The 15,094-nt window shown below is 38.3% G+C and overlaps 1 protein-coding gene across 2 annotated transcripts in view; it reads right to left on the bottom strand.

Annotated features, from left to right (window-relative positions):
- The window catches only part of LOC134215300 (facilitated trehalose transporter Tret1-2 homolog), a 43,444-nt gene extending 28,704 nt beyond the window's left edge, over positions 1-14,740 (bottom strand). Inside the window, exon 1 of one of the 2 annotated variants that reach the window (XM_062694520.1) lies at positions 14,659-14,740. Coding sequence is in view for 1 of the 2 variants with exons in the window: in XM_062694519.1 (XP_062550503.1) it covers positions 14,159-14,185 (27 nt within the window). In the remaining variant the exon portion in view is untranslated. Of the gene's footprint in view, positions 1-14,158 lie in introns of both variants that reach the window. The other variant, XM_062694519.1, reaches the window with a different exon arrangement.
- Positions 14,741-15,094: the final 354 nt, after the last annotated feature.

The following is a 15,094-nucleotide window of genomic DNA, read 5'->3' as shown; positions in this document are numbered from 1 at the left end:
TTTCCCAAACCCTTTCGCAAGCCGGATCTCACCGAACTTCAAGGTCGTTTGAACCGGAGTATTCTTCCGAATAGACTCGACCGGCGCCCAGTGTGAAGTCTGCGCTCCACATTGGGACCGAACCGTATTTTTGTTTAACAATATCTTACTTTTCACTCTGATTCAGACGCTTATACACTGACTGGTCATGCCAGTGATCGCGCATTCCAATATGGCAAAGATCGTCGCCTGGAACACCGTTGTGTAGTATCACATGTCCACTGAGCCACGATGGCTGAAATCGTAATTTTACCGCGTTTAAATCATAGCACCTTTATTATGCGATTTAGCGTAATAGTGTGTTCTATAATAAATCTGCTAATGTAATGAAATTACGAACTTTGCGTCTTCAACAAACTTTTTCTAGAAGAACTTTTGTGAAGATATAGACCTTGTATTTTGTGAAGCTGATATCCAGGACAACGTTTGAAAAAGGTGTAACAGTCGAAATTAATTCTATACGCTCCCTTGTCCACTCCACATACATAGCTATATACATAGACGGGGAAAATGATTTTTACGCCCTTTTCAAATGTTGATCTAGATTTTTTTATCTCGTTTTTAAGGGGTTAATGGTTAAGCGCACTAACTTTCTGATAAAATGTCTGAAAGACACCATTACGCTAAATCTATATACAGTCTTCTTTTTCTTCTTATTGACATTACATCCCCACACTGGGACAGCGCCGCTTCGCAGCTTAGTGTTCATTAAGCACTTCCACAGTTATTAACTGCGAGGTTTCTAAGCCAGGTTACCATTTTTGCATTCGTATATCATGAGGCTAGCACGATGATACTTTTATGTCCAGGGAAGTCGAGACGATTTCCAATCAGAAAATTGCCTAGACCGGCACCGGGAATCGAACCCAGCCACCCTCAGCATGGTCATGCTTTGTAACCGCGCGTCTTACCGCACGGCTAGGGAGGGCCTCTCTATATACAGTATACACTGCAAAATGGTAAAAAAAAGTGTCAATAGCGCAAATAAATTCAATCTCTCGGCTTAGTATGGACGGATTGCGCTGAAATATTGCCAAAAATCGAAGAACTTTCTCGGGAATCGGGCAAAGGTGGTTAAGTTCACTGCACGAAGTTGCAAGACCTCGATTTACTCCAATGCCCCATATTGTGCAGTGTGTCAACTAGTTGGTAGCGCATTTCATCCCATCCGGAGAAAATTGTTTTTATATTTTTCAAGGAAGTTTTCACTATACTATTTTTTTGAGCATTTTTTTTATGTCGTGATTTTTTCAATGAAAATTTTTGATTTCTTTAAGGAAAATTTTTCTTTTACAATTGTATTTTTTTTAAGTGCCAATATATTTTGTTATATCGTGTTAAAAGCGATAATATATTCTTTATTGCTTATGTAAATGTTTTAAAAAAGTAAAATTTAGAGGTAATTTTCATTTATTTTTTTATCCTGCTTTCTTTATGGAAAAATTCCTATTTTTATGTAAAATGTTTATTTTTTTGGGAAATTATTATTTTAGTCATTTTAAAAGAACTTCTTGAATGTATCTCTAAGAATATTGTGATTCATAGCGAATGGTAAAAATAATAGAAAAAATCCATATGTATCTTTACTGTTTTAGGGGGAAAGATTCCACTATTTTCATTTATTTGCGTTAATTGTTGTATTCAATGCAGTTTTTTTTTTAGATCGGGTTTGATTTTTTTTTCTAAGCAAGAACCTTTGGTAAAAGAAACAATGGTTTGTCAATAACTCCCCAATTTTCAATAGCGAAATCTTAGCCCACATTCTGCGTCAAAAAAGTACCAAAGAGTGTGTCTTGAATTTTTGTGCATACACATATGTACATTAGGGCAGTTCAAATTTCAAAATGTTCGAAAATTCCAACTCCCATGTGTCTATTAGCATCATTTTGGTAATAAAGAGTCCTGGCAAAATTTCAGGCAATTCGGTGGCCATTTAGGGGTGGCGCGAAGTCAATTTATGTTTATATGGAAATTTGTATGGGAAAAACTTAAAATTTATTCAAGTCTCCCCACAACTGTCTATTTGTGATGAATTCAAATAAACATCCCCAACCTCCATTTTTGGAATCTATTTGAGCTCAACCAGTGGATAACTCATTAATTTTAATTTATATTTCCACTGCTACGTTGAGGCTAATTACACCATTTTAGCCATTTATATCATATTCACACTGTCAATAGAACCGTTCAATCCACTCATAACTAATGTGTTATCCGGAGGTCTCATTTATATAGATTCCAAAAAGGGATGTTGGGGATGTTTATTTGAATTCATCACAAATCGACAGTTATAGGGAGACATGAATAAATTTCAAGTTTTTTCCATACAAATTTCCATATAAACATAAATTGACTTCGCGCCACCCCTAAATGGCCACCGAATTGCCTGAAATTTTGCCAGGACTCCTATATTACCAAATAGATGCTAATTGGCATATAGGAGTTGGACTTTTCGAACATTTTTGAAATTTGAACTGCCCTAATGTACATACATACAGACATCACCTCAATTCATCAGGCCGAGTAGATTGATATGTCACACTATGAGTCTCCGAACCTTCTATCCTAAATTCCGTTATAGAGTGATCCTACAGCTTTGGTATATGTGAAACCTGTGGATACTTTTCTGAAAAAAAAACCTTTGGAAATAATCATAGAAAAGTTTTCGTTGGTTTTGAACAGACTAAACATTTTAAACATGATGGCAATAATGGCCGGCAAAATGTGTTCAGAGAATATCTCCTCAACGGATTGTCCGAGTTTTCTTTGATAGAATTTCAGAATCCTGTTCGAATAAAAATTTCATGCGGATTTTTTGTGAATGTTCTTCGAAGATCTTTTAAAGGAATTCATGAAACAACTTTGAAAGAACTCCATAGAGGAAGAAATGGTTTTTGAACAAAATCTAATGAAGCTTCTAAAAATAATAACATGGACTTCATAGAGGAGCAATCCTCTGTGAAACCACGATTTTTTTTTCAAGATTTCAATTTTATATTTTTTGATTACCCTGAAATTTTGAATATACATCCTTCATGGCCAAAAAACATGATCTGAATCATTGGTTTGGCATTTTAACTCTAGTGTAACTTTTGACAACGGCCTAAGCAAAAACACCTTGAACACTTTCAAAAAAATATAACTTGAAAACGGCTTGTCCGATCATTCTGGTGTATTTGGCAAAGTTTTAGGTAATCAATGGGGCTATGTGAAAAAAATATACACTGTGAAAAAAATTATCAAACATTGAAAATAAAACTTAAAAATCGATTTTCTCAAAAACGATTTTTTCAATATTTTTAATTTTTTGATATGTTGTAGCAGATGATATATGTATTATTTTGCACTATGGGTCATGATGGAGAAATGATGGACAAAAAAGTTACATTTTTTAACAATTAGTTGGTTTTTAAAAAATGGTAGAAATATTATTTTTACGTTTTTATCAATTCGATTTTATGAAAGTACGCAAAAGTAAATTTCCAATAGAAAAGGTATACTTAAATTACTTAAGTATACTTAAATAAAGTGCAGCCGTTTCTGAGATACAACGGTTTGAAGCTCAAACACACCCATTTTTTAAAATTTCCAGTCTTTCCAGAATGTTTTTCAATTCTATTTAACATAGAATCAGATTTTATTGAAATCATCGATATTTATTGTCCAAGATGCTAGTAATGGGGCAGTCGTTGGTCATTTTCATGCTAAAGGGCCCTCCTTAGCCGCGCGGTAAGTAGTGCGGCTAGAAAGCAAGACCATGCTGAGGGTGGCTGGGTTCGATTCCCGGAGCCGGTCTAGGCAATTTTCGGATTGGAAATCGTCTCGACTTCCCTTGGCGTGTAAAAGTATCATCGTGCTAGCCTCATGATATACGAATGCAAAAATGGTAACAAAAATAAACCTCGCAGTTAATAACTGTACAAGTGCTTAATGAACACTAAGCTACGAGGCGGCTCTGTCTCAGTGTGGGGATTTAATGCCAATTAGAAGAAAAATAAGAAGAAGAAGAAGCAGAAGGGTTGTGGGAGACAATATCAAACAATTCATTCTCCGAAATACAACCTCAGGGTCAACTATTTTGGGAAAAAATCTTTCAACAATACTAATATTTGACATATGTTACAGCGGAAAGCTTTTTTTCAATATTCCACATCAGGATGGACAAATATTGAAAATGAATTTAAAAATCCTTGTACCAAACCAATAGTAGAGGACACGTTTGCATTTTTCAACCTTTTGGTATTGGTTGCAGTATGTGAACTTGTATTTACTATGTTTTGGGCTTAAATGAATTAAGAAATATAGCCAGGAGTTACAATTGTTAAGTCCTAACAGTGATTTTTTTTTTTGAAAACTTCAGCCGATTTAGTATTTTTCAAATCTATCTTTTGATTTCAAAACTAGGGGTCATTCAACAATGACGTCTACAGTTTAAGGGGCACGGGGCTAATTTTTTTCATTTTTACTCATCTTGACTCACTGTGGAGAGATTCATATTAATACTCCGCTATAGCATATATTGAAGTATGGTTGACTCATTCTTTTATGAAAAATATGACTCTAAGTGTGTGTTTCAAAAAACAAAATATTTATTTTTTACACAGTAATTTCTATCACATATAATGCCATCATGAAAATGATCAACCACTGCTACAATACTCACATTTTAATCAATTGAATTTTGACGATGCCAGTAAATTTTGATTCTATGTTAAATATATTTGAAAAACATTTAAAAAAGACTGGAAATAAAAAAATGGTGTTTTGAAGATCGGTTGAATCTCAGAAACGGCTGCACTTAGAAAAAAATTGACATTTACCTTTTCCATGGGAAATTTAACGTACTTTCTTAAAATCGAATTGATAAAAACGTAAAAGTAATATTTCAACCATTTTTAAAAAACCAACTTATATAAAAAATATAACTTTTTTGTCCATCATTTCTCCATCATGACCCATAGTGCAGAATAAAACATATATAATATTGAAAAATTCGTTTTTGAAAAAATTGATTTTTAAGTTTTTTTTCAATGTTTTTTTTTTTCACAGTATATATTTTTTTCACATAGCCCCATTGATTACCTAAAACTTTGCCAAAGACACCAGAATGATCGGACAAGCCGTTTTCAATTTATATTTTTTTGATAGCTTATAGCGGCACGCTAATAGTTAGCCTTCTGACATCAGTACGCCGAAAAGCATCTAAGGTTTGATTTGTCGAAATAAGGCACCTTTTTCAAACAAGTATTTGGTAGGTGTAGAATCGAATAACTTCCTACTTAACTGGTACCAAATAGTTTTTCGTTAAAAGTTCCTAATTTTGAGAAAATCCGCGTTAGATGTCTTCAGCCATTCAAATTTCTGGCGGTTAACCCATGATGGCTATTAGCGCAAATACGATAGCGCCTGGCATTTACAATAGCTCTGGCAGCGCTACCCACCGGAGGTGAGAATAGTGCAAAACGCGTCAACGGGACAAAATGGCATAACTCGTAAATTCACTCATACAATCTTTTCACAGAGAGTTCCCAACACACGATGTAAAGATTATCATCGGGGATGCAAATGCGCAAATCGGAAGAGAAAGTTTCTTCCGCCTTGTCATTGGTACGAAAAGCCTTCATTCCGCTACCAACGATAATGGTCTGCGACTTGCTAACTGCTGCTAGAGGGATGGCAATAAGCAGTACCTACTTCGCACGTAAGAATATCCGCAAACACACCTGGCAACATCCGAGTGGAGACACTTGCTCGCATATAGACCACGTACGTGCTGGTCGACAAACGACATTTCTCGGATGTTTTAGATGTAAGGTCATTCAGAGGTCCAAACATCGACTCGGATCACTACCTTGTAGTTGCAAAAACTCGGGCACGACTTTCCAGCGTCACGAATTCACGAAACAACAGAACGATGCGTTTCAATACCCAATGCTTGTCAGTTGAAGGAGTTGCTGTACAGTACCACCAGAAGCTGGACGAGCGGATAGGAGATGCCACCGGATCTGGCAACGTCAACAGATTGTGGGAAAATATCAACGAAGCTGTGACTACAACAGCGCAGAAAGTGTTAGGCACTGCACAGCCACGCCAACGAAATGGTCGACGGACGAGAAAAATGTTGCTAGGAGTCGAATGCTAGTTGCTCGTACCGGTTCCAACAGAAAGCGGTACAGTGTGGCAAGGGCAGAAAAGTAACGAATCCACGTCAGGAAAAAAAGCAACAAAAAGTGTGATAGCTGAAGCGCAGGAGAACATGGATAGAAACGATATGCGGAGGTTTTACGCAACTGTCAATGGCGTACGGCATAAGACTGCGCCAGTGCCCGCCATGTCCAATGACCGAGAGGGGATTTTGCTGACAGACAAGACTATGATGGCAGCCAGGTGGAAGGATAACTTCGAAGATTTGTTGAACGATGAAAATAAAGGAATATTAAGTAGCAGGATGGACATAGTCGGCGATGGTCAAGCTGTGGAACCACCAACGCTGGACGAGGTTGAGAAGGCTCTAAACTAGCTCTAATACAGTAAGGACAGTGGAAAGGACAAGATCCCGGTCAAGCTTCTCAAACACGGAAGTAAGCAGCTGCATCAATCAATCCACCACATTATCGAGAAAATATGGGATGATGAAGAACTGCCTCAATTACAGAGGGATCACCCTTCTGAACTCGGCGTACAAAATCCTGTCGTGTATCCTGTTTAACAGACTGAGACCGCTTTAGGAGTTCTTCGTCGGCGAATACCAGGAAGGTATCAACGACGGATCAGATGTTTAGCCTGCGAATGATCCTTTATAAATTACGGGAGTACAGCTTGCAGACTCACCTCACCGTCTGTTCATTGTTTTCAAAGCAGCGTACGAAAGCAGCGTCCGAACATGGTTTTCCGGCGAAACTGATTAGACTGATACGTGCAACACTGGATGGCTCGAAATCAAGTATTCAAATTGCAGTCAAAGTGTCAACCTCGTTTGTGACCTTAGACGGATTGAAGCAGGGTGATGCACTTTCGAATTTATTGTTCAATATTGCATTCGAAGGCGCTATTAGGAGATCTGTCGTGCAGAGGAACGACACTATCATCACACGGTCGCATATGCTCCTGGGCTTTGCGGACGACATCGACCATATTGGAATCGGTCGCAGAACAGTAGTGAAGGCCTTTGTCCCACTGAAGAGGGAGACGGCGAGGATGGGCTCAACCATTAACTCTACCAAGACTAAGTACATGGCGGCAGGTAGAGATAGGGGAAGACCTAGTGGTGTTGGTGCAGAGGTAGTGCTTGATGGGGATGTGTTTGAAGTTGTTGAAGAATTTGTTTACCTTGGATCGCTTATGGCATGTGACAATGATGTTTCCCGTGAAGTGAAAAGACATATTGCTGCTGTGAATAGGGCCTTTTACGGATTACGTAACCAGCTTATGCCCCGCAACATGCAGACGGAAACGAAATTTGCTCTATACAAAACTATGATTCTACCAGTGGCCCTTTATGGATATGAAGCATGGACATTAAAAGAGGCGACTGGAGAGCTTTCGGGGTTTTTGAGCGAAAAGTGTTGCGTAAAATACTCGGAGGGAAACTAGAAAATGGTGTGTGGCGTAGACGCATGAATAAAGAGCTGTATCGAGTATACAAAGAAGAAAATATTGTGAATCGTATAAAATACGGCAGACTTCAGTGAGCTGGTCACTTAGTGCGAATATCGAAAGAAAGAATAGCGAAAACAATATTCAACAGAGAACCAGATAGGGGCCGGCGACTTCGTGGAAGGCTGGCTGCACGCGATGGAATTGGACCTGGGGACATTCAACGTTCGGGGAAACTGGAAGAACATCGCCCAAGACTGACGATTATGGAGCTCTACAATACGCCAGGCACAGGTGTATCGACGCTGTAGCCAACCAGGTATACAGATAGGTAATCTCTTTAGGACGTTTCTGAACGACTATTACCATTTCAATTCGAGATTTATTATTTATCATCGAGCTGCAATGGAAAAATTGAGCAATATACTCTCATTTCCACTTAAATTTAACGTAAGATATATTAGATAATATAGTTCAATATGGTGAAGTACGATAATATAGTTCAATCCTTTAATGAAATACAGACAACCATGCGTTTACCATTGCAATTGAGTCATTTTACTCAACCATTCCACAGTGGCAAAAATCGTGTTTTTAGCGCGTTTATTGAATAGTTCCTTTATTATGTGATTTAGCATAATGGCGTCTTCGAGATATTTTATCAGTTAGTCGACCGACACGGAAGGTATTCATCTTCACGAGAAATAATTAAAAAAAAGACAGGGTCACCGTCTTCGACCAGGGGTCGCACAGACTGAACACTTAACATCTAGCATTAGACAACGGACAGGACATTTACACAACACTCAATGGACCAGTGGAGAACTTTTCGTTTTACGAAAAGTTTACTCCTTACCGGGGCGGGAATCGAACCCACACTCCACAGCACATGCGTCTAAACGATTGACGTCGCTAACCGCGCACGGTCATGAAGCCCACAAAATGTAGCAAAAGTTCTCCTGAAAACTTTGTCGAAGACACCAAGTTCGTAATTTCTTTACTTTTGGAGATTAATTGATTTTTATGCCAACAAGTTTTGAACATGTTCGATGTATAAGCAATGCTTGATAAGCATACAAGCATATGGAGACGCATGGTGCATTGCTTCATTAACTCCTTGTGACGGGTGATTGATTTCTATCTTGCATAGTAGGAAATGTTTTTTGATGAAACATTCCTTACATTCGCTTACAACGCTTCAGTTCAGGTATTAATTAAAAGCTCATTACTTGTACTTTGTTATGCATATGAGATTGACTGCCACCATTTTCCCCGTTATCAAGTAGCAATTAAATCAAATATGACTAAAAAATCCAATAAAATTGTTATAACTTTTTCATTTTTCAAGTTTTTAAATCACAAAACAGCCATTTTAATATTATCTAAAACTTTTTAGAACATGCAAAAAATGTAGAAAATTAAGTGAAAAAGATACGATGAAAACAACATTTTTAAGGGGTTGTCAGCACCTAAACGACTTCGAATTGGCTGATGACGTTGCACTCCTCGCGCAACGGTACTCTGATATGCAGAGTAAGCTCAACGACCTTGCCGAGTGCTCCTCTTCAACGTCAACAAAACCAAATCGTTGGATGTAAACACGGTGCACAGTGGGACCAATTCCAAAAAGACGGTCATAAATGTTAGAAGTGAATAACATGGTCTATCAGGCAACATATTGTGATTTTTCATTGAATAGATGGTTCCTCTTATCTTCCCTCAAAGACCCGTAAGCTAAAGTACAACTTTCGGAGCGAGAGGTGGGGCACCAGTCGTCGCAAGCACGCTATAGTTCTCTAAGACAACGTGCTTGCACCAAGTGGTGCCCCATCAAATATCAATGGCTGGCGCCGCCAATGTTGAGTTCTCTTTATATGAGCATTTCCACAGGTATTTAATTACCGATTTCAGCCGCCTCACCGCAGTGCTAACGAAAAATTTATTCTATTGTTAGAAATAGTAAACATATGGAATAGGTTTTGTTTCGTCCCTAAACTAAGTAAAGCTGTAGAGGCGTAAGTTTTCACTTGATATTACGATTCATGTGAAAAACTCATGATATTTTTACAGATTAAGTTTGGAAAATTAAAAGTAATGGATAAATAAAATCCTTTTCTGAAATTATCCATTGCGACTAGACATAACATGACTTGATAGTTTATCCTACTTTCATTAATTAGCTAAATTTTCAAATCCTTAGAGCGCAGGAGCCTGCAAGAACTAATGATCACGAGGGATTTCTTTAACAAAAGTATGCGTTAGACGAAAGCACTTATGGGGGAAGGGGGGACTTATATCGTTTTTTACGCACTATGTAAATAAAAAAACATTTGTATGAAAGAAATCTTACATGAGGGAGGGGGAGTCGAAAACCCCAGAAAAAAATGCTCACGTAATAACTGTACGACCCCTAGACAATTTTAAGCTGATGTCACACCATTGCATTGGGGCAAATGAGAAGTAGAAAGAGAAGTGAATACAAATTGTGCGTTGCTGCACTTATCAAAATTGATTGGCAAGACCGAAAGGACCACCGTCAGTAAAACCGAAATAACTGAGCGGGCGGAGGGTGGCGGAACCTAATTTCTTCAGGATTGGATTTCTGACAAAACAAATTGAGCTTCAGTGTGAATTTCATTGATGGGTACCGATGGGTACCCTTTTGAATTTTACAATGAATACAGCTGAAAGATAATACAATAATAATTTTATACACAATAACGACCGAGTACTTTCTGCGCGATCAAAATAATTTTTGAAAGTTTAAGCGTGGCTTCATTAGTTTTAGGGCTACACTTTGTAATGGTGCCAAATATAATAGGTTTGGGCGATGTATACGTCGTGGCCAACATAATGAAGCAGTAAGATAAATGTTACAAGATTTAACAGAATTAAAAATCGACAACATGCTCAACTTGTATTGACTGTAAAGGTAAGATCCACCCGAATAAAATGACTCAAAACTATGTTTACATCATCGTCAAGTATTCTACTAATAACCCATGACTCGAGTTATCAATTTGGATCATTTTGAAAAAATGGTTTTTGACCGTCTTTTTGAAGATTGGTCCTTCTGTGCGGTGCTTCCAATATCTTGGTAGCCAAATGGCGTCAGACGGCGTTTGCGAGTTTAAGAAATATCTGGAAAAACAGGCAGATAAGTGAACGCAAACAAAATACGAACTCTAACGTGAAATCTGTGCTGTTATACGCTAGCGAAACATAAGTGTACGACTGCAGGTGTTCATCAACAGATGCCTGCGGTATATAATTCGGGCCTGGTGGCCCCACAACTGGATCTCAAACAACGAGCTCCATCGTCGTTGTCACCAGAGGCCGATAGCAACAGAAATTCGGGATCGGAAGTGGGGCTGGGTCAGCCACACTCTACGTAGGGGCGGAAACGAAATCTGTAAACAAACATTAGGCTGGAACCCAGCGGGACATCGCAGCAGAGGCAGACCCAGCGGCGAAGCCTCAATAAAGAAACAAAAGAAGTCGACCGAAATCTAACCTGGCAACAGGTTAAAGCGATAGCTGGGCAACGCTCAGGATGGAGATCCTTCAAGTCGGCCCTTTGCACCACCGGAGGTGTACAGGATTCATAAACTAAAGAAAATTTCTTCGACAAAGTTTTTAAGGAAAACTTTTGCTACAACTTTTTTGAAGAATCAAACCTTAAAGTGGTGAAGTGGAAAAATTAAATTTTTCATCTCACTTTTAGGGGGATTGATCAGTAAGCTGAATACCCCCAAAGAAGCGCATTAACTTACTGATAAAATGTCTCGAAGACACTATTACGCTAAATTGAATGGTACTCAGGGCCTGATTTAGGGGGGGGGGGGGCGGTGGGGCATGGCCCCGGGCCCCCACAAATCTTATGTACCAAAACCAACCTATTTTGTACATTTTGGGGCCCCCACATACTGTCGGCCCCGGGGTCCCCTTCCGGCTAAATCCGGCCCTGATGGTACTATTAATTAAAGGCTCCCCCAAACCTAAGCGATTTCATCGCCGCGACGGCGACAACTAGTCGCCATGATTCTATCGTTGGGTCGCTGCAGGCAATGTTCTATTTACGCTTCCATACCAACGGCGACAGAATCGCTGTCGCCAAGCGATAGAATCGCGTCGCGACTGTCGCGTCGCGTGTGTTTGGGGGAACCTTAAACGCGCCAAAAACACGATTTTAGCCACTGTGCATTCCGGTGTTTTCCCCATGCCCAAGACCATTTTTGAAACATATTTTTTAAATTCACAAAATCCTTGTTGTTTTGAATATAAGATCATTGTGTGAATATAAGATCATTGTGTGAATATAAGATCATTGTGTTTTGAATAGGAGACCATTGTGTGTTGCATATTGAACTGTTCTTACCTAATGCAATGTAACTTTCTGAAATGACAATATTTTTAGGTTAGGATACAGCAACTTGTTTTGGATCTCTAAATGTATATATTTTGGACGCCCCCAATTTAGTCTGTTCATATCCGATTTTTCAATCACGCAACATTACGCACGAAACCGGTCGCCGAAAGAGGTAACATGTTTTTAAAGTTGATCGTTTTACACGATATGTGTAGTCTTGTCTCGTATTATATCGTGTTTTATTCGAAAATGATGCTAGAAAATCGTAGTAATTAGGCGGAAGTGTGACCAACGTCTTCCAGAATTTACTGATAAACATCGACAAGAGGTTGCTTTTTTCTACTTGAAAACTGAGTGAATTGTATGTATTATACCGTCTGTGGTTAAAATGTATTATAAGACTGTGGATAATTATTTTTTAACGTCTTATGGTTAATTTACACAATTATAAGGTTTTGCAATTCTTCCATTTACCCCCACTGTTTTATTTTTGTTAAGGGGGCCGTACACTAATTACGTAAGCAATTTTTCTGGGTTTTTCAACCACCCTCCCCCCCATGTAAGATTTTTCTCATACTAATCATTTTTTATTGATATGGAATGTAAGAAAATGCCAAACCCCCTCTCCCCCTATAAGTGCTTACGTAATTAGTGTACGACCCCTAAGTAGTGGAAATAAATGGAAGAATTGAATACCTTATAATTGTAATTTTACACCTTTTTTGTTGAAACTGAAACAAAATTAAAAATTTAGTGAAGTTAACTAAAAAATTATCCAATAAACAACATTTCCGTCGGATAAAAACCGCCATGTGATCCCGTTTTCTTCAGAAAATTCGAATGCAATGTCGGATAATCAAATACAACGGTGAGAAACAAGACTTTGTCGTTAATCGCCGAAGGCAACGTTTTTTTTCTACGCGGATCTTAGAATTCACACGAAGTTTCCCCTGAAGTTTTTTACGCGTTTTCCAAAACACGAGGGATATCCAAAGTAACATTTTAAGTTTTATGACGCTCTTGAAGACCATAATTTACTCTACAAGAGTGTTATAAAACCAGTATGAAACCAAAATGTTACTAGGGATGTGAAAACCGCGAAAAACATATTTCCGTTGAAGTCATTACTTGTGTGGATCTTGAATGTTAGAGATTTTTTACGCAGGCAAATCCGTGGAACGTATCGCCCGCGTATTCTATCTTATAAAGGCAAGTTGACTTCCCCGGTAAACGCCGTTTATTCCCAGTCTCATGCACCATGTTTGAAACTTTATGAACAATAAATTTAAAGATTTACTTTTTTCAAAGGGTTATTTTTGGGAAGCCGAAAGTAGAAGCTTAAACTGAGCCATTTTTTAAATTTCAAGATAGAAGTTTCTTGCAACATCCCCCCTATTAAAATTGAAAACATCAAAGCTCTGCCAAAAAAATGTGTTCAGTGATTAGAGCAACTTTGACTGGACACCATACGTAAAGAGCATACAACAAATATTATCTATCGCTATCGATAAGTGTTATAAATAATGGTTGTTATCGTCCTTGCACAAAAGATTCGTACTGAAAGGCTATATTTCCGAAAAAGACGCGTGAAATGGCAAACAACTCTGTCTTGCCACTTTCGCCCTTCGAGCTTGAAATTATAAAACTGTCTATACAGTTTGACTCAACCGATTGGAATGCGACCAATTTAAAAAAAAAACTATCTTTGCCAGTATGATACACCGTATAATTAAAAACAATCGGTCATTGCAGTCGAAAGAAATTTCAAAACTGTATATAATCTACTAGATCAACCTGCCCGATCTAGACCCGGGTTGTTTAATCACATTATTCAACTTTCCATTTATTCCACATACTCAAACACTTCTGATTTTAAGACGAATAGATGAGTGATGAAATATTGCAAATCGGTCAACCCGTTCGTAAGTTAAGTAAGTTAAGCAAACGCATTTAGACAGATATCACAGCAATCAGGTTTATTTTTTCAGAAAAAAAAGCAAATTGGCCGTTTTTGTTATGGGCGCCGAAAAAACACTCTTTCCATGTCAGTCATTTTTTCAAAAGATAAGCGTTCCATGAGCTATTATCTTTTATATCGAGTCAAATTATTTGCTGATTATTCCACGTTACACTTTATGTGCAACCAGTGCTTACGTTTAGGTGATGCAGAACAATAATCATAAAGAAAGAAGCTCGTCAAGACGAATCTATATGTTTTATGATCGTGATAGTTGCTGAATATTTCGTTCAACGAAACATTGTTCTGCCCCAGGGTGCTTTCGAGTGATAAGCGCGCCGACAGACTTGAATATCTCACTCTTGACCACTATTCAAACGCCGTTTCTTCAGTTTATTTGATCTTCGTACCACATTGCACTTTGCGAGCTCATCATAAATTCAAACGTTTTGCATTGTTTACAACCTAACCGTTATTACAGTCACAGCACTAGCAAACATCGTGTTAAATAATCTCACAGCCAAAAACAAAAAAAAAATTTCTTTTAACTTCTCCTTTACGGCGGTATATCTATTCGAATGTTTGTTTTACTGTATCGGACCGTTCGACGAAACCATACTGCATGCGCAACGTTAAATCGATTACCGAAGTTTGATTTCTAACCACTCACGCAGCTCAGCTAAGTGCTAATACCTACTGTGTGGTCACGGCGGCGCTCGAAGAAGACACGCGTTGTCAACCGTCCGAATGCGCGTCTCGTGAAGGACTGAGCCGAATGAGTAAGGCCCGCTAATATGAGGAGGGCACAGATTTCCTCCACTGTATGCGTTGGGTGAAAAGTAAGAGTGGTGCAGTGCAGCCGTCTGACAAGAAGATGTGTTTTGTTATTTTTGTGTTCATTTTCACTGTACAAAACAAGTTAACTTGGCACAGTAGCTCTACTGAAATTGAATCCCCCAACTGGTATGATATTATCACCTCGGTGCATAGTATTCGTTAAGGTGAAATGGTTCATAATTCAAAACAATAATGACAGCATACTAGTGCCTTTTTGCCTTTCTCGTATACTAAGTATACGGTAAAGGCTATATGATCGCTCCAAAAACAAACTTTTTATAGAAGGCCCGGAGACC

The sequence above is a fragment of the Armigeres subalbatus genome, chromosome 2 (genome assembly GCF_024139115.2).
Source record: "Armigeres subalbatus isolate Guangzhou_Male chromosome 2, GZ_Asu_2, whole genome shotgun sequence".
In the NCBI taxonomy this organism is placed as follows: domain Eukaryota; kingdom Metazoa; phylum Arthropoda; class Insecta; order Diptera; family Culicidae; genus Armigeres; species Armigeres subalbatus.
The sequence above is the reverse complement of the archived record's forward strand: the minus strand, read 5'-3'. Positions and strand labels throughout refer to the sequence as shown.